The sequence below is a fragment of the Stigmatopora argus genome, chromosome 13 (assembly GCF_051989625.1).
Source record: "Stigmatopora argus isolate UIUO_Sarg chromosome 13, RoL_Sarg_1.0, whole genome shotgun sequence".
In the NCBI taxonomy this organism is placed as follows: Eukaryota; Metazoa; Chordata; class Actinopteri; order Syngnathiformes; family Syngnathidae; genus Stigmatopora; species Stigmatopora argus.
Window position 1 is genome coordinate 8,082,013 of NC_135399.1, and position 20,718 is coordinate 8,102,730.

Below are 20,718 nucleotides of genomic sequence, written 5' to 3' on the forward strand. Positions count from 1 at the left end.
TTCCCTGTATTTTTTCATTTAAGCTTAATTCTTTCAGTGTGATGTGGCCATTTTCATCCTTCTGTGAATGTATTTGAACTGGAGTGGCTGGCAGTGGATGTTGGAACTGCACTTCGTTTTTTTCTGTTCATTTATGGGATAAAATATCTGATTCTAAAAGGAGGTTCTTTCCATGAGTAACAGTATGTTGCTGTCAGAACATCTTTTCCCTCCCATAGCCAGGAAGGAGGCGGGGTTATAAAAATCTCCTTTTATGGAAATAAATGTGCTTCTACTATAATGATGCATGCACTGGTGGAAACAACAGATTGCTTCTGTACGCTCAAGGAAAGACATGCTTGACGTTTATCCTCTGTCAATGGTAAATTAATATCCATATTTGCAAACTATTAAATGGGAAAAAGATTAAAAAGTACTGATTTTTACCCATTGATTAAAAAAACTACTTTGAGGAAATCAGATCCCATATATTTTGCTAAAATTAAGACAATGCGTACTTGATTTTTTTTTTTTTTTGACGGGTGGGTCGACTCAGTAGAAATATGTAATGCAGCGGTGGAAGTCACCAATTCCCTCGTCTTGCATAGTCAGACTTACCTTCAATAAGAGTTCCTTTTTGTAAAGTAAAAGCATAAATAAGCGGCATAAAAAAATGCAATATTCAAAATATTGGTACAAATGATTTTGATCAAACTATTTAAAGTTATTTTATTCGTGGAATAGTATTATATACAAGTTTTAAATATTTCTTTCATTCTCTAATGCTTTGTTGATTTATTGTGAAAGTCCAAAGCGGAAGTTATAGTCACAGCTGTGTATCACTTGAATATTGAAGACCTGCTTCGAGGAGGCCTCTTCTCGCCATCGTTGAGCGGAGACCGCCGATCGCTGCTAGCGTTCCATCCGAGTCCTTCAACATCTGTCAACCCGAGCGCAGAAAGAAAAACTCCGTTACCGGAGACAGCTCAAAGATGCTTGCTGTCACCGAAATGACAAACGGGTAAGTCAAAAGTTCCTTTCTATCTCCCGACGATGACGTTTTCTTAAAAAGTTGGGAAGTTGACAGTTTTTTTCCCCCAAAGTTGGAGAAGGGAAAAGTCGGAGAACGGAAAAGCGTTTTTTTTCGTCTCCCACATAGCTGTATAAATTTGAATATACCTAAGATTAATTAGGTTAATGATCGTAAGATTTTCCTCTCGTCGACCAAACATTCCACGGTGCATCTTTTACTCAATACGTATAGTCAATCTGTTCATCGCTACTTGGTATGCTCGTTAGCTCCCCCTACTGTGCACTTGTTAGAAATACGTGATGCGGATTGCCTATTAATAATAATATTGTAGTGTCAACTTTGTGCGCTTTTAAATTTAACTGTACTACACTCATTAAAAGAAATTAAAGGCGTTAGATGTTTAGGCCATTTGGAATGTATGAATTATATTTAAATTGGATGTCGGTGGCTGTCAAAGGCAAGCATTAAGTTAAAGGTCAATATTCTATTCAATTCTATTCTCGCATATTAATTTATTCTTTAATTTTTAAAACTGTGTTCATTTTATTTACATTTTGCTTTAATTAAAAAAGTAAACTAGTAAATATTTTCTTATTATAATTCATTTTAGCTGAAAATATAAATAAAACGATAAAATTGCAGTTATTCTCTTGAAAATGTGTATTCGTTGTTTTTCTTTTCTATTTTCTTTAATAAAGTAAAACCAAAAAAGTATGTTATTTTATGTATTATTTTTCAACTTTAGAGTGATATTAGAGGCCTTACCCAAAGTGTATGTCTATATTTGTTTTCAAATATTTTATTCATTTATAATTATATTTATTCATAAATAATACATATAAAGATAAATTGATTAATAATTAAGTCTACGTTTTTTGGTGTGTTTATAAATACTAATTTCCCTTATAAATGACTTCTGGAAAAATGTTCAAATAAACCTTTTTGTCATTGCATTGTGTTGCATATTTAGGCGTTCAAGCCCAAGGACAATAACTGAGAAATATTTTTTTTATTAAGTCTGTCTTCTGTCTATAAAGGCGATTGTAAAACGGATGTTTTATGTGATTCGCAGATCAGCATGTTCTTGACCAAAAATGTCTACACAGGCTTCCTAAAATTACTAACTGCCCTCTTTCCCATTTCCTGTTGGCCTACTGCTCCCATGGCGATAGTGTCATTCCCCCAACCACGCCCCCACTCCGCACTGCTCTCTTTATGGTGATAGTCTGGCATGAATCTTACACTTGCATTACACTTTGTTGATACAACTTGAGCTCATTCCAATCTCCGTGTTGAACCTGACCTTGTTTGGAAGAGCTCTGATCTTGTGAGGTGAAGTTACGGATAAATCATTAAATTGTTATTGTGAATGTGCATTTCTTTAAGGCTTCTCTGTTCCAGTTGATTTAATCTTTTGGGTCTGCAATAATGCCTCATCTTCCTTTCATATTGTATCGATTTCAGTCACCTCCTCACTAGAGTTGTCCCAGATCCCATCACGGCATTTTCAGAGAAACAGAATTGGGTAAAAATGATCGGATTTTAAAATATATTTACATATTTGTAAGTACTGACTCATTGGCTGCCATTGACGGGGATTGACGTCCAATTTATTTTATAAATCACACTAGCAAAGAATGTACAATGAAAGGGGAATATATATTTATATATCTATATATATAATGGGAGACGTAATACCCATGTTTGTCCACCAGATGGCGGCAAGAGCCCGTTCGACTAGGGACGAAAGTCGTCCACTTTGTACTACATTGTAGACTTTTTTTCCTGTGCCGTGTGTGTGTGAAAAGTGAAAATATGTGCCGCGTTGCATTTGTATGGTTTTTAATCTCTTAATAAGGGGAATTGCAATCATTAATAAGGGGAGTATTTAGTAGAGGAGGATAGGTATGTAAAAGAGAATCTTGAAACATGGATGGTGGTGGTTGTGAGACAGCCAATTGAATTAAATGCTTTTATTGTTATTATGAGATAGAATGAGAGTAATGAAATTAGTTCCCAGTAGATGGTAGCCATGTTCTAAAGTGAGAATTAATGCATACGCAACAACATTTTCTCAATAAAATAACAGAAAAGGAAATGCATTTACTTTCGGGGGATTTCGTAACTTGGATCTTTTTCGTATCTCGAGTCACTCATTTGCATAGAAAAAAATCGTAACCCAGAGGCATTCGTAAGTAGAGGTATGACTGTATAAGTCGCACTCAAGTATAAATTGCATTTTGGGGGGCATTTATTTTTAATTAATCAGGAACCGAGAACACACGTTATACATTAAGGTAATAATAAAATAGGGAACAACTGAAAAAATATGCACAGGCAGGCGCAGCCAAAATTTAAGTGCGACTTATAGTCCAGAAAATACCGTAATTTATTTGCAACCTAATTTTTTCCTGCACAACAGCTTTGCAAAAATATTTTCATTAACAGTCCTCTTAAATTGCTTTAATGTTGGAAAGCAATGTCCAAATTGGGGGTAAAAAAGTGTTTGTGCTATTTTCCTGGCACTCAGTTTAGTAGATCCACAAAATCGGGTGATTCTAACTCCACTCGCGTGCAATTATATGCTATCAGGGCATCCCCACTCTTCACACCTCTCAACACAACAAACAGTCTTATATTACCCTCCTCATCACACCTTCTCTACAGCCTTCTTTTCACAGCTGTTTTCTAATGCCTTTTCTCACCAAGACATGTTGGCACATAACAACCAATGGACATACACACATTGACACCCACTCCCAACACACACACACACACACAGGAAGTGATGTGGCCATAAGATAGTAGGAGTAGTGTTTTCAGTGACAGCAATAGGAACTTCAGCAACACCAAAATGATCCTCATTTTCATCTGACACATCACATTGGTAAGATGCATATGGCATGTCTTATGTGTTGTTATGCTATGAAATTAACTGTCTTCTTGCATATTTTTCTGAAAGAAGTAAAATATAGCAGCTATTGCCGTAACATTTTTTTAAAAATAATATACTGCAATCAATGTATTGTATCGGATTATAAGTAACTTAGTGTACTTCCTCTTACATACCATCGCAAGAAGTTGCTCTGTGCGCTTTTCCCTCTATGCAAAATGAAAGACATTTTGGACAAAAAGATGTTGTTTTATTTCTGATTGGAAATTCAGACTGCTTGCTGGGTTTGTTGTGTTTTGGTACAGTTTTGCTGGTACAAAAAACAGCTTATGCTGACATTTTTTTTGCAGGGGAGATAGAAGCTGTTTTACCACTTTTGTCCACTTAATGGCAGTGAAGTCATTGAGAATTATCCACGCAGCTTGTTCATCAAAATATAATGAGATAAAATAACTGTAATGACCTATCTTTATTTGCTTTGGCACATGATCAATTGTGAATTTAAAAGACACAATTTACATGTTTGAGTAGCTGTGCCAAACGGTAACAATATTTTCATTTTTAAATGAACTCTGCTATGTCTGTTTTTTCCCCCTAACATTAAAATGTCCTCCTACTGTACCAACGCTTTTCATTTGTCAGAGATTGAATTTTCTTCTAAGTCTTTAAAGAAAATGTTCTAGCCCCAGACAACATTGCAATGCATTACTCATTGACCGATATCTGTCAATAGTTTGCTATAGGGATGTCCAGATCACATATTTTGGCATGAGTCCAATCTGATTCCAAAGAAATGTATTAAAGGAGGCGAGAAAGTACAACCAAATATCTTTTTCCTCCAATTTGAACAGTGCTATCGCAAAATTAAAATCATATCAAAGTGGGATTTCAACAAAGCAATAACAGAAATACTCACAAATCCCTTTTTTTACAAATCAGTTGAAATCATCTTGTTACTTGTTAACTTAACTCTGCCCTAAAAAGTGACTTTGAGGATCTGGCAACAATAAAACGATTGCAATGGCAACTAATGACATAATAATAAAAAAATGCTAACAAATACTTTTTAAAATGTAATCTTTTTCAGCTGATCCTTTGAAAATTATGAGCAGGTCTGATTTCCAATCATGTGATCAGATCGAGGACATTCCTAGTTTTTTTAATAGAATAGAATGTTTATTATCATTGCAACATGTACAACAAAATTAAAGTGCTAAATCAGTAACACAAGGATAGTATACGCAAAAAAGGCTTGTGGTACAGGATGTGTATTTGTATAAATAGATTATTGCTATCAAAAATGCATTATTGCAAGATCTTGAAGAATTAATGTGTACTATTTGCTGTCTTACAATGTTGTATTGTTTGTTTTGGTTTGGCCAACTTGAATGTGTGGGTCAAACTGTTTTAATCTTAAATCTAAAATGGTACCTTGCTGCCACCTATTGATGGCTTTGCACAATGAACAGTTTTTTAACCCACAGAAAGTAGAGCATTAATCTATTTGTTACTGTTAGGACAGCCCTTGAAAGTGAATGTTTGGACTTTAATTGACGAGTTGAATCATCTTTAGAAGGGAGTTAGTTCATATTTAGAGATTATGAGTTCGAATGATCATTGGAAAAGTCAGAAAGTCAAATGTTTAAGGGTGAACAGACGTCTCTCTGTTCAGGCATAACAAAAGATCCCTGAAGCTTGAAATCTTTGTCAAAGGTTACATTTATGGCAAAGCTTTGAATACAAAGGCTGCATGTTTCTCCCTGTTGTGGCCTTCTGATGGCATTCTTGGATTCTAATTTTCTCAAGAGTGAGCTCGCGAGTTGGAGGCGGCCAACAGACAGTGGAGGCGAAGGCTGGAATAATTTTCTCCTCCTCCCCTTCTCTTCAGCACGCAAGCACTTCCCTTCTACCTGAAGAAAAAGGCAGTTGATAGGTGTGCAAGCATTGTTACCACACCTCTTCTTGTGCCTTCTCAAGACCGCGTGGGCTGGAGGTGTGGCAGTCTGATAAGGGGTTAGACCTAATCTTTTTATTTGGAGCAACCTCGAACACACAAGTTTCTTTGGCATATTGCTGGCCCAGTGGCTCGTGTGCGTTCGGCAACACAAGTAGGAAGCTGGGAGATGAACTCTTTGAGACTCAAGGCGTTGACAAACTCGGGCTTGTACAGGCGAAGACAGGAGAGACCAGACAGCTATGGTGTGCCCGCAGAGGTATTCAGGTGTGTTCGCCCTATTTCTCAAGTATTTTTTTACATTTCTAGCAGAGTTTTCAATATCACAATTACTCACAAGAAACACTCTTAGTAAATCAGTTCTATGTAATGTGAGGTTGGTAACCATCATTGTACAGGGTCGAAGTGACCAATCATATCCTTGAGAGTCCCACAGTTGTACTTTTTTGAATAGTTACAAGGTTACTTTTTTCTGTCAGGAGAATGAATGGAATAATCCTGGTGGCGCTTAACCAGAGGATTAATTTTTCCACTCCCACTGCCCCAATTTTTAGGGGGATTTTGTATGAAAATGTCAAGAGTTTGGTAGTCCTTTGATTTTTATCAATAGCCCAACGAGCCTTGGACTTTTTGGATCAAAGTGTGGGTTCTTTTTGTTGTCTGTCAGAGAGAACGTACTGTATTGAGGTAAATTGATTAGGCAAGACTTTTGCAGAGTAGTGGTTTTCGTTTCTCGAGAAGTAGGACATGCTCAGCATGTGGAATTGTTGTATGACCATAAATCAACATCAGTTGTTCCCTTCCTCAAGTGGTCGGAGGAATGTTGCAATGTGAAGAATGTAGACACAAAGAGTAGGCTCTGTCTTTAGAGGTGTTCCTGGTCAAGTTAAAGTGATAATGACAAGTATACCCACACATGAATCTCTTGGGATAAATGCACTAGCATCCTAGAGTTGACACATCACAGTACCCTTTGACCACAATGTTATTGAATAATTCCTGTCTGTGAATGCCAAAATCTATTGAGCATTATTTTACTGATACACAGCACTTTCGATTTGACATTATTTATTGGTATTGTAGTTTTGTCAACATGATGAACAAGTTTTTTTTGTTTTCTCCCATCTTATTAATCAATCTTGGTTATAATTTTAATTTTCAAAACAATTGCCATCTAAAAATGTTCCTCCTATAAAGGAAGGTCCTCATTAAAGTTTTCCATAAAACACAATGAGATGACACATTACGAAACCATCGTCTCGAAGCAGTTATAATTTGTCGCTTTGCAGGGCGTATTCTCCACTTTATTTGTATATCAATCTTAAAATGAAGAGTAATAATTCAACTAAATTACAGATAATTGGATTATGTGATTAAATTGATAGTTTCCTTCGGTTTACTATTCTCTGTTGCTCTGTCTAATCAAATGGCACTTGTGTTGGTCAATGAGTGCTGTCCATATGCGTGAATGGGTGGTGCATGCACTTGTGGACCTAGCCCACCCCTGTCTGCGTTGCCATGGTTTCTGTTGACACTGTAAATGTTTGTTAGCAAGGCGTGTGATACATATTTCAGCTTGTGTCTGCTTGCACGCCACTGTTTTGACTGTTATTTCAGAACCTTTCTCAGTTCCAAGATATTGATCGGAAGATTAATCTCATGAATTTGCCAGCATTGTGGTAACCGTAATGCATTCGAGTTTTGTTCTGTTTTTCATTGATGCAATGTAGTCTGTGATTGGTTAACTTCAAAATTTGATTCCAAATTCTAGGACTGGCAAACATTCCTATTGGTCAATGACTGCAACGTCTTAAATAGTTCCCACCCACACCAGAGATACTGCAGACTGTTGCTGTGGCTGTTTATAAATTCAACTATCATATTTGTCCTCTGTTTCCCCCTGTCAGTATAAATCATGCACTTGCTACATGACCTACCTATTGCAAGCTACTGCACATGATTGGAACCAAGAGAGCAGCCCTGCAGCAAAGAATGCATTTAATGGAACCTCTAAGTGTATTCCGGGTGCCTGACTCAATATAAGGCGTCTCAGAGTGTAGACAAGGGTGTCAGACGGGTTGGTTCACGGGCCGCTTTAACGTCAACTTCATTTCACGTGGGCCGGAACATTTTAAATGTAATATTTAGATTTTTTTTATAAATTGATTAAAAGAACTGAATTAAAAGCCCTGAATATTCACTTTTGTATAGATCTAAAACAATGTTTATTTTAGCTTTTTAGATATATTTTTAGATTTTGCAAAATGATTTTTGAACTAAAAACACAGAAAAAAATGATTTAAAAAAATTACAATTATTGATTTAGAAGGGGGAAAATCAGGAAATTTAATATACATCTATACTCTTCATTTTAATTTGATCCTAAAACAGAAAGTCGGCACTCATGATTTACTTTCCCGGGCCACACAAAATGATGCGGCGGGCCAGATTTGGCCCCCGGGCCGCCACTTTGACACGTGGTGTAGAGCAATCGTGTCACAGATGTGTTTTCCTCACATAGTGTATTCAACATTAACACTTACTTGTTACAGTTCTCAAGTCATGTGTAAATATAAGCAAATCATTGTTCTTCTTTTTTTTTTTACAGCAAGACATGCACGGTCGCACTGGAAGAGAATTTTGAGCGACCACCAGCATTTACTCAAGTATACACTTCGTATATATTACGAATGCTACACTCTCAAGTGAAACTACAAAAACATTTTGTCCTCAGGCTTAACTATTACACATTTGGTGAAAATCATTGGATGTTCCTTTATCAGTACAGTCAGTAGTCTTTTACCACCTACAGCAACACTTAAGTGTTACTTTGATAATCCCTTGACTATTCTCATATCAGTCTGTTTTACAACTAACAGTTTGTCACAGAATTTAACAAGACTGACTCAATCCCACACCATTTGAGATTATGAAAATTATTTTTAGAACTAATGACTGGAGAATTTGAATTTGATAATATTTCCCATGTGCCAGCGGTGTCATCTTCTTGACTTAATTGCACATAACATAATGTTCAGCTGTAATAGATACGAATGACTAGATGTGTATTGAAGGACCAAAGGCTGATAAGAATAAGATGCAACATTCTTTATATATTATTAAAAAGTATGATTTGTACTGCTGAAATGCACTGGGAAATTTTGGCTTCCCCAATAATTTTCTGGTAATAGGGTGGTACACTTTGCATCATTGTCCTTCTGGCTGTAATCAGCAGGAAGGGTTTTGTGTGTTTCCTTCTTCCGCTGATTAGATTTTCCCTTCTTTCTGTAGCCTCAACAGGGACAGGTGACTTTTCTGCAGTCGCTATTCTGTTTTGGGAAGGTACTGATAAGTTTGTAATGCCTAAATCTTTCCCTCTTTGAGTAGCCTCTATGCACACAATCCCTCAATGATGAAATAATTTACTATACTGTGTAGGGGTTTGCTGTTTATCCATGTAACATAAGTGTCAAAGCCTAGCTCGGAATAGATTGCATTAAGTGTTACTGGTGGAAACAAATACAGCTGTAAACCATATATTATGTGTGCATAAAGCGACCCCCTGCCCCTCACTCAGTCACGCAAGCACACAAAAGCAGCTGCCAGCACCTAGTTTGGAGATGAGGGTTCACTGGGTGTCTATTTGTAGAAGGATTGTGTCATGCAAAACACGGGACGACTCAAAGATAAATTAACCCAAAAAAAACAAGAAAACACATGCAGATATGTAGTATATATGTGGACCCATTTAGTATGCTCACACCCATACAGTTTGCAGACAAATATCATCACAGGTGTTAAAATCAAATGGACTTAGTGATACAATAAAAAATGTACAGTTACTTAAAAAAATATTATATGTATGTATATATATATATATATATATATATATATATACTATATATATATATATATATATATATATATACATACTATATATATACATGTGTGTGTATATAAATATATATAAATATATATTTATGTATGTGTATGTATATATATATATATATATGTGTGTGTGTGTGTGTATATATGTATATATATAAATGAATGAATATTAATTCACTCCTTCCATTCAACATGAATTCAACGTCTATCACTGTCAATGGCAGCCAATAAGGAAAATGAAAATATATCCTTCCTCGCCAATAATATCAAGAGTAGTACAAAATCAAACCTTCCCCATGACAACAAATTTCAGGTCACCTGTGGTAGTACAGAAACAAATAAATGAGTATTGAAACTTCTCATATCCGGATACATTTGGGTATTGATCCATCGATAACGCTATCCCCTCACATTATAATATATCTGAGTGTCTATAATGATGACATTAGCCTGGTGTGATATCTGAGCATCAACCAATGAGCGTGTTGACCTAGCTGCAAGGGTGAATATTAAGTGGCTTCAGTTTTAAGGCCATCGACATGTCTTGTAAGAAAGCACTTATGTTTGTTGTCTTACCATTAGTTCGATAAAGCAATTGAGAGTCCACCTTGGGGCTAAATCTATCATTGACTACTTGCAGAGGCATTACAGTATACGCACACCTTTTCCTGAAAGTGCACACGCCTGGGAACGCATAACCCTCGCTTAAAGCTGAATATGTTTGAGGATGACACATTTGTGTGTAAGTGCAACGTATGTATGAATGTGCGACATCTCAGCAGGCAGTCGTCAAAGTTGGCTCTTCATTTCAGTAGCCAGTCCAAGAATAGACAGAAAGTCCGACAGACAGGAGACTCTGCGTGCGTGTACGTGCGCGTGCAGGGTTGGAAAAAAAGAAAATGTGAATGTGTGAAAGGAGTGAGTGGGTGTATGTATTTGTAAGCAGGAGAGAGAGCGGCTACACCCATCACAGTCTGATGAGTGGGTCAGTTGCCTTTTGGATTACTGCTCCGTGTGATCATTGGATTTGGATAGCTGAAAACTTTGAATCTTTATAGTTGTGCACGTGAAGAAGTACAGAGATGAACGGCCGTGCAATACCGCGTTCTATACCTGAGGATGGTGAAATCTTGGAATACATTCAATATGAGAAAACAAATGGGTACCATCAAAGCTTTCGGGATGTTGATGGGGGAGAGGCTGAAGTCCCGGTGTCCAAGTCCCAGAGGCGGAAGAGTGATGTCAAAGTATATAAGGAGTTTTGTGATTTTTATGCACGCTTGTAAGTACATAGAGAACCAATACACACAATGCGATTGTTTGTTGACATTAGGGATGACACTTTTTTTTTAATGGAAACACATAATTATAATATGAGATGTGTTATGGGGTACTCGGTCTTTTGGTCGCCGTCGTTTGGTCGCCGATCTTTTGATCGCCGGTCTTTTGATCGCCGGTCTTTTGGTCGCCCGGACCCAAACAACGGGCGACCAAAAGACCGGCGACCAAAAGACCGGCGACCAAAAGACCGGCGACCAAAAGACCGGCGACCAAAAGACCGGCGACCAAAAGACCGGCGACCAAAAGACCGGCGACCAAAAGACGGCGACCAAAAGACCGGCGACCAAACGACCGCACATGGTGTTATGGACATTCAAAAATTCTGTTGTTTCACAATAATATAGCGTTTCTGATGCTCAAACAAGACTTAAAGTAATTTGTAATAACTTTGAAACCATGATTCCTAATGTTTTTTTTAAACATGCTGCTGATTAACATGATAAAACTGCTGTAACACGGTATGGGTTGGTGTACATACATAGGTCGATGCATTGGGCCATTTTCTATTCACTTAAACTAATACAATTTTCTGTAACCTAAGGTGTCACAGGTTGTGAAGAATTTTTATACGTATTCTACACAAGCTGGCTTATACAGAACTGGATGAACTTTTTTTTTCAAAGTTATTTGTAAAGGATACTTCCAAACTAAAGGAATTTCATGACACTTAGCGTCTGAGAGTAAGCTATTTTGTGCCAAGGGGTGATTATGCAAAATAGAAAATGCCAGCTGGTATCCTAAGTATGTGTCCATGAATGACATGAAGGCTAAATATAAATGCTATATTTACTGACTGAGGACATGAAGCTATCAGCTGATTTGTTAAAGAGGAATGTTCAATCTTTACAGTTTTCATGTTAGGATTCATTTCTGAATTTATTCCTTAATTGGCACCACTACATCTGACTGAGCACAGATGTTGAGTCCATCAACCATTAGCAGGACTGGTTGTTGGCAATATCACAGTTTTTAATAAAACTCTATTCTGCTGTGGCAGTGGCAGAATCAAGGTGGAAATGCCAAAGGGACGTATCATTTCCTCCCTTCTAATCTTGTAAGGCAAGGCTGATGTGCATGGTACTTTTGACCATAATATATGAAATTTTTAGAGAATGCTTACTTATTGCTACTTGTTCTCCTCCTGGGTTATGTGACAAATACACAAATGTGTTTAAATGACAACTAGTTTTTGTACTCCAAGATTAAAATGATGGCTCCTGTAAAGGAGGTTTTCAGAGACAGTAACTATCTCTTTAGTTAGCTTGGATTCTGTTATCTGACTGATTGTTCCCCGAGACAAAATATGATCTATCATCTCAATTTAATTTGAAATATTTTCTCATTTATCCATTTAGCGCTAAACAGTTGACTGGGTTTTGGTGCAGTCATTTGCTGTCTTGGCAAAAAAAATGTTTTATCATAAGACATTGCTGTCTAACACAGTAGAGCACTGAAACTGGATTATTTACCTGCAATCATATAATGACCCAACAGTAATTATCCCTTTATGTGTTATGATCATGATGGTACTCTCCGGCACTAATTACCTTAATCTTGTCTCCTCTTTTAGCAACATGGCCAATGCTCTAGCCAACGCCATGTGTGAGCGCTGCAAGAGTGGCTTTGCTCCGGCTGAGAAAATTGTCAACAGCAACGGAGAACTTTACCACGAGCAGTGCTTTGTGTGCGCCCAGTGTTTCCAACAGTTTCCTGAGGGACTCTTCTATGAGGTAAAAAAAATAAATACAAATAATATGTCGCGTAAATCCAAATATAACTCAAGGATTTTGATGTGTCTTTAGTGCAGTGTTGGATTCTCATGGTCTACTTAAAAGAAAAGGGTATCGGTTTTATCCCTTTTTGCTCAACTCAATGTTTCTCCTACTAAAATAGAAAAAATCTTGCCACACATGGCAATTGTCTGCTTCTAAACTCAAATAAATGCATTATAAATCTTTTCTGAGTGGTGGTATGTTGTTAAAGTGATCAATGAAAATAGAAATCCTAGTTTTGTTTATTGTTAGAAAACATGACTATTGTATTCACATAGGTAAATAAAATCACTTATAAAGAGTAGCATGTCATTATAAAAGTAAGTAACAATCAAACTAATTTCTCCAAGTTTGTCTATTTGGTAGCATTTACATTAATCAGTACCCAAAAAGTAACTGTTAATTAGAAATTCCTGGTTGACATCTGCATTTGCTGCATTTAGGGAATGACAGACAGATTTGCTAAATCAATTTGGATTTCATTTAGCTTCATAATCATTCCTATGAACATTAAGGACTGTTTTTTACTGCACTTTTAAATTTATTTACAGTTTGAAGACAGGAAATATTGTGAACATGACTTCCAGATGCTGTTTGCACCATGTTGCCACCAATGCGGTAAGTTTAGAAATCGTACTCAAGGGCAAAAGAATGCTGACTCCTGAAGATAATTTATAAATTCCCAAAAGATATTTATCTTGCGATTAAACCCACGTCCCTGCTTTAGGTGAGTTCATCATTGGTCGTGTCATCAAGGCTATGAACAACAGCTGGCATCCTGAGTGCTTCTGTTGTGACATCTGCCAAGCCGTGCTTGCCGATGTTGGATTTGTAAAGAATGCTGGCAGGTTGGTTTAACTTTAGGCACCCAATATTATTGCTCGCAGTTCTGATGGTTAACTCGCTGCATTATTCCCGTATCAGGCACTTGTGTCGTCCCTGCCACAACAGAGAGAAAGCGCGTGGACTTGGCAAGTATATTTGCCAAAAGTGTCACGCCATCATTGAAGAGCAGCCTCTTCTGTTTAAGAATGACCCCTATCACCCTGATCACTTCAACTGTAATAACTGCGGGTGAGGAACGCGACTTAGAATTAGATGTAATCCAATAGCAGGCAAGTTATGCTTGTCAAATGTTGTCTTTTAAAAGGTACATACAGTATGTTCCGCACCTTCAATGAATGGCCTTTCTTAAAATTAGTTTCATATGTAAGATGCACCGGATTATAAAATGCAGTAGTAGTAGTGGTGGTGGTGGTTGTGGTAGCAATAGTATGGGGTTGTGTTATACATCCACTAGATGGAGCTGTAGTATAGTACTAGTAGGATGGCGTTGTTATACATTCACTAGATGGAGCTGTGGTAGGAGTAATAGAAGGGGTTGTGTTATAGATACACTAGATCACAGGTGTGATCAGGCGGCCCGGGGGCCAAATCTGGCCCGCCGGATCATTTTGTGCGGCCTGAGAAAGTAAATCATGAGTGCCGACTTTCTGTTTTAGGATCAAATTAAAATGAAGCGTATAGATGTATATTACATTTCCTGATTTTCCCCCTTTTAAATCAATAATTGTAATTTTTTAATCATTTTTTTCTGTGTTTTTAGTTGAAAAAATCATTTTGTCAAATCTAAAAATATAGAAAAAAAGCTAAAATATACATTGTTTTAGATCTATAAAGAACTGAATATTCAGGGCTTTTAATCCGGTTCTTTTAATCCATTGATATATAAAAAATCTAAATATTATATCTAAAATGGTCCGGCCCACATGAAATTGAGTTGACGTTAACGTGGTCCGCGAACAAACCCGAGTCTGACACCCCTGCACTAGATGGAGTTGCAGTCATAATAATCGTAGTAGTGGTTAGGGGTTGTGATATACATCAACTAGATGGAGCTGTGCTAAAGGGAATTACATACAATGATTAACAAATATTGATCCATATATAAGGCGCACTGTGGGTTTTTGAGAAAATTGAAGCCTTTCATTTGCGCCTTATAGTGGCGAAAATACGGTTATCCTTTCATTTAGTTTTTCAATTCTGTTCATATTTTCATCAAGCACATACAATGATACTTTACCTTGACTAAATCACTGAGTAAGATTCCCCTCCTTATCTGCAGTAAGGAGTTGACTGCTGATGCCAGGGAGTTGAAAGGGGAGCTATACTGTCTGCCCTGCCATGACAAAATGGGAGTCCCCATTTGTGGGGCCTGCAGGAGACCCATCGAGGGCCGTGTCGTCAATGCAATGGGCAAGCAGTGGCATGTGGAGGTCTGACCTGAGAGCATTTCATTCACATATTTTACTGTAATACAGGGTGTCCCAAAACTTCACATTTGAAATTTGATGGTATAATACAGGTCAGAGACAAGTAAGGTTCAACAAGCCCAAGTTGAAAATTGAAAAATAAACACACACTATTTTTTCAACATATTTTAACAGGTAAGAGTCATTGGAACTGATTTCACAAGGACACTCACCTGACGTTTTGCTCCATAGAAAAATGGGTTTCGGCTAGTTTACTGTTTTTTTTATTTATTCATGCTGCAAAGCATTTCAACTTTTTTGGACATTCATTATTATTGAGCCAGGAATCATTTTTTGGAACACCCTGTATGTATGTTAGCAACATTGTTCTCCAATCATGTTAAATCACTTTGTAAGTAAAAAGCTGCTGAAGGTTTTCAAAAGATGAAGCTAACTATATTTGTGTTATTTGTACAGTTTGGTGCTCGTTTTTCATTCAGATTATTACATCTTTGCTATCTACTATTCACTATGTTCACTTAGTATTTTCTGGCTGCCTACATTTATCTGTCTTTTCACTTGTTATGGCTGTTTTGCTACTCTCCATCTTTTACTCTCAGCACCACGTATGCACTTTGTGCGAGCGCTCTTTTCAAGGCCATCCGTTTTATCAGCGTGATGGTCGCGCTTATTGCGAAACACACTTTGACATGGTGAGGGTTCTAATATCGATCTGGTGTGTCTGCTGCACTGATTGCCTATCTTGTATGAAAGGAGTTTACTAATATACTGTAGTTAATTTGTTAGTACGTGTCACATTTGAAAGAAATGGAAATACCGACTTCCATTTGCTTGTAAAAAAAAAAAGCTTTGTTGGCTGGCTACTTATCCACATTGTCCTCATAAACAACCATATGCTTTATGAATGCTATACAAGTCTGTCCATTATTTATCTACATAGAGCATTTTTCTAGTTTTTTCTTCATACTCAACAATTTCAATTCAATATTGTAAAACACTACCAGGACATGTAGACTCATCTAAACTGTGGCGCTGACAGATCTGAAGTCTTGAGCTGACTTTATTGCAGATCTAACTGTGTGTGCTTGGCTTTGGCTGTGTTTGCAGCATTTTGTGTGTGCTAAGTGTGAGAAGCCCTTCCTGGGACATCGCCACTACGAACGCAAGGGCCTGGCCTACTGTGAAACACACTACAACCAGGTAAACCATACAAAAAAGATTTTCTGCAAAATGTCATCAGTACTTTGTGTTACGACCACAGTAATGGGGATGAAAAGGAAGAAAACTTTTCCACAGAGCCCCTATCATTCCATTCAATTGTCGCCATCTAAACAGTTGACAACACAAAAGTGAGTTTTGGGTGACATCTGCACTCTGGAGCAGTGGTTAACAATAATGCTTCAATATATATTTGCCAGTGAAGGGGCGAAGATATTGATGACATTAGTTCTCGTGACCAATGTATGAAAACAACATATCTTCACATAGCAACCTTTGCCATGGCCTAACTGCGGTTAGCGCTATACATGAGTGGAGTCAACTATTGACTACGCTCATTGCAGACTCATTTAAAGGAGATAAGAAAAAATAACTGCATCCATTAGCGAGTTTCTTTACATACTGTACATTGTACGTTCCAACATAACGGTAAGCTAACTTTTCAGCATGTTTTTGTTTTGAAATATGAATACTGTTTTTTTTGTACTGTATTTTCACGACTATAAGGCGCACCGCATTATAAGGCGCACCCTCAATGAATGACACTTTTTTTTTTTTTTTTTTATCCCTGTATAAAGCACACTGGATTATTTGGTCTAGGTCTGGTCTATTTTGGAGAAAGTTTAAGACTTTTAAGTGCGCCTTATAGTCGGGTAATCATTTGCATTGTTACACTGCAGTATTGCTAATATTTTTCCTTCCTTTTTTACTTTTAGCTGTTTGGAGATGTTTGCTACCACTGCAATCGTGTTATAGAAGGAGACGGTGAGAGGAAATTTTTGGTCGATACATTTTATGGATGCTGGAATGTAATCACTGCTTCTCTTCTGTTTACAGTTGTGTCAGCCCTCAACAAGGCATGGTGTGTCAACTGTTTTGCTTGCTCTACTTGCAACGCCAAGCTCACCCTTAAGTAAGTGATAGTTTGGCATTGACAAAATCTTTATATGTACTGCTATGAGGCATCTGTCCTTCTTTAATTTCTTTACATCTACTAGTCATAAACTCATGTAAATTCACAGCAGAAGGATGAAAAAAGCCACATGATTGGATGTCTATCATTGTCAATAGCTGTGCATGGCTTTTTATTTATATGCGAGCTGTTTTCCCCCAGTTTCTCTACTCTGTAACTACCTTTTATTATTTCATCCCTCATCTTACCTCTGCTTCTTTCCTTGTTCTCTTCCTCCATCTTGCTCTTTTCTTCTTCCCCTTCATTTGGGAAACCTTCCTCCGTCCATGCTTTCAGGGATAAATTTGTGGAAGTGGATCTGAAGCCGGTGTGCAAGCACTGCTATGAACGTCTGCCGGACGACATGAAACGCCGGCTGTCAAAGCGGGAAGGCGACTCAAAGGAGAAAAAAAAGAAACCATTGATCCCTATGTGTCTGTGATCTGCTCATTTTCCTTCTACACAATTCCTCTGTTCTTCTCTTGGTCAGTTCTTTTCCCTCCTTTCTTTTACGTTTAACCGCGTCTATACATATCACGCTGCTTTTCTCCAACTAAAACGTCACACCCCAAAAATGTATAATGAAATGTTCTCCAAAAAGTAAACTGCATCTTCTAGGTTCAGCCAAAAGAATACCAAATATTATCAAAACCGATCTTGACAAATAAAGAATGGAGAAAGATACTGACACATAAGATCAAATTAGACCAAAGTTAAACAATTGGATGAAATTGCCAGTGAAATTTTTAAATATGGAGATCATAAGTTAAAGGCGTGCTGCACCTCAATGTTGCCAAATCAGACAGTTTTCAAACCAATCACTGTACTATATGTACAGTGATTGGTTTGAAAACTGTCATGCACTCTGCATACACCAAATACAACACAATGACTCGTCTCTGCCACAAACACATGTTAAGATTTACTCGGTTATTAGAAAATCTCTGTGCTAGGTAAACAGGAAATCAGATCAGTCACATATTGAAGTGGCAGCTTTGTTTCACGGGCTTTTGGTTTTGTCTGAGTCCAGAGGGTAAAGCTTTAATCACTTCCGGCAGCTAGCTTTCTTGCCTGCGCTGTGGAAATGCCAGGGAAGTGCCACTGGGTTTGACACGTGCCCAGTCCAACCTGTGATTATCCGCTCTGTGTGCGAGGAACACGGGAGTTAATTGAATTAAAAGTGTTTGACAGAGAAAAGAACCACATCATACACGTGTATGCAAGTTAGTTATTCCTCCGTGGAAAAGCTTTGCTTTAATGAGCTCTTTCACAGCACTCATATTAGGCAAGACAATATAGTAAATTGAGATATTACTATAAACAGTGCCTGTAATTAGGGTTAAAAATGGCATAAAAAGTCAAAAGTAAAGTGGCTATTCTAAGATCTCCACGTACGACCTACCGTATGCATGCATGTACATCTATGTGTATGTATGTATATATGTGCTTATGTATGTGTATGTATGCATATATGTGTATGTACACGTATGTGTATATGTGTATATGTATATATGTGTGTATATATATATAGATGTATATGTGTATATATATATATATATATATATATATTTCAGCCACACGCTTATTTATTTATATATTTATTCATGTATTTATTTATTAACTTACTTATTACCTATCTATTTATGTCTAAAATGCCTTTCCTATTTCTGCATCCTCACCCTCTTGCTACTGTGACAACGAAATTTCCCGAATACGGGATGAATAAAGTTATCCAATCCAATCCAATAGTCCTGCTCAAATGCCAGGTTTTTATTGTTGTGTAAGCAAAATTGTATCATTTGTCTCTGCAGGAATAAGTTTGTGGAGTTTGACATGAAGCCGGTGTGCAAGAAGTGCTATGAGAAATTTCCGCTGGAGCTGAAGAAGAGACTGAAGAAGCTGTCGGAAACCGTCGCACGAAAGTAATCGCAGCGTTTACGTAAACACCTGAATGACACCATTGAGTGTTTTTATATAGAAATCAGCTTGAACTGTCATTTAATGGGTCAGAGTCAGTAAGTCAGCTTCCTTTCTACACTGGTATTTATCTGAAATGCATTGCATTATTTCGACTTTGTTACTGATGCTCTATCATATTATAGAGCAAGCCTAAAGAAAAATGAAGAAAAATGTATGTTGAATGCTTATATATCACTTATTCACTTTTTGCTATCACTATTTTATATATTGTAAATGTGTATTTCCGCTAATACAGTATATCTCGATTAGATGTTTTAGTTGCATTTGTTACGTAATAGATTTGTCTGTCATTTCAATTTTTATTTAGTTTAATGCATTTAATGGCGATTGTACTAGTGCAGTTTATTTAAAGTGTTTTGACATCTTTCAGTTTATGCGTACCAGGCAATCAATGAAAAACTGATTTGAATTCATTAGTTAGGGTCAAATTCAGTTTTTGAAAAACTTGTGTACAGAGCTTTATAGTGGCCAACTGTATTTCAGAGCAACTGTTATGTTACAGTAAAGTTTGATGGATGGTAGCATTTGCGTGTGTGGTGTTAAAACATATGTTGCCTCTGTTTGTAATCCTGGCAAAATGATCCTTACTCCAGCTTCCTCCAGACTTGGAAACAAAGGCAACATCCAATCTGCTTTTTGGGTATTGTGGATTTTTTTCCCCTTAAAACATATATATTTTGCATTCCGTAGCATAGCAAAATCAGAAGCCACATGTTCTTTTGTTTCTTAATTTTACCCCGGTTGCCAGATCATTGAATTATTTTGCATGTTGGAGAACAATAACATAGCAATTTATTTATAATGCAGTCACATTCACTCTTTTGTAGGACTCTCATTCAACACACTGGTTGCCATTGACGGTGCTAGACGTCCAATCCATTTTTACTCATCCCGTCTAGTCAAAATATAATGTAAAAATAGAATTTAAAAATACAATCTAACAAATAATATAACCATTGAGACCTGGTTTCATATACATATGTGGAAGCCACGTCTTTTTTTACATTAAAATTATTTTCTAATCTACCAAAAAGTTTAATTGCTTCATAAAGGGTTAAAAGAGGGACTTTTCTTTTTCACATTACTTGGTAGTTACATAAATACGCTAAAAAGTTTGTTAGATCTTTTTTACATATTTATTTACACATACTAAACTAAAAAGCAGTTATTCATTGGATGAAATAAAATAAGCATGTATTTAAATCACCTGCTATGCCATTGTTATCTTTTTTATGAATGTGATATTAACGTGGAAATAATGTCGAGTTTGCCTGTTTGGGTGTATCTTTTACATGTAGACAAATATTACTCCCCCTGTCGGCAATTTTGAGTACTAATGTTCAGGTCGCACGTCGTTGGAGCCCCGCCTCTTCCTTCGGAAAATGAAATTGCGTCACTTGAAAGCCAACCTCTGATTGGACAAGGAGGCGGATTC

General features: G+C 37.0%; 1 protein-coding gene across 4 annotated transcripts; it reads left to right on the forward strand.

The window, feature by feature from the left end:
• The first annotated feature begins 799 nt into the window (after positions 1–799).
• LOC144087184 (LIM and senescent cell antigen-like-containing domain protein 1) lies at positions 800–19,804 on the forward strand. 4 transcript variants are annotated; one of them, XM_077617546.1, is made up of 11 exons: positions 800–1,000; positions 12,659–12,818; positions 13,412–13,478; positions 13,588–13,708; positions 13,785–13,934; positions 14,986–15,136; positions 16,241–16,333; positions 17,068–17,116; positions 17,189–17,264; positions 17,601–17,788; positions 19,115–19,804. In XM_077617546.1, exons 1-10 carry the CDS (start codon positions 972–974, stop codon positions 17,743–17,745), a joined length of 1,041 nt encoding a protein of 346 aa, XP_077473672.1. In that variant the 5' UTR covers positions 800–971; the 3' UTR covers positions 17,746–17,788; positions 19,115–19,804. The 4 variants fall into 4 exon arrangements, with proteins under 4 accessions (XP_077473672.1, XP_077473670.1, XP_077473671.1 ...); XM_077617544.1 differs by lacking the exon at positions 800–1,000 and adding an exon at positions 5,890–6,126; XM_077617545.1 differs by lacking the exons at positions 800–1,000; positions 17,601–17,788 and adding an exon at positions 5,900–6,126.
• The last annotated feature ends 914 nt before the right edge of the window (positions 19,805–20,718 follow it).

Bases quoted from the DNA above. Each gene is read 5' to 3' on its own strand.
- LOC144087184 (XM_077617547.1), top strand. From the start codon at position 12,663: ATGGCCAATGCTCTAGCCAACGCCATGTGTGAGCGCTGCAAGAGTGGC. The intron at 13,709-13,784 runs GTTGGTTTAACT...TTCCCGTATCAG, and splicing joins TTTGTAAAGAATGCTGGCAG to GCACTTGTGTCGTCCCTGCC. The intron at 17,117-17,188 runs GTGAGAGGAAAT...TTCTGTTTACAG, and splicing joins TCGTGTTATAGAAGGAGACG to TTGTGTCAGCCCTCAACAAG.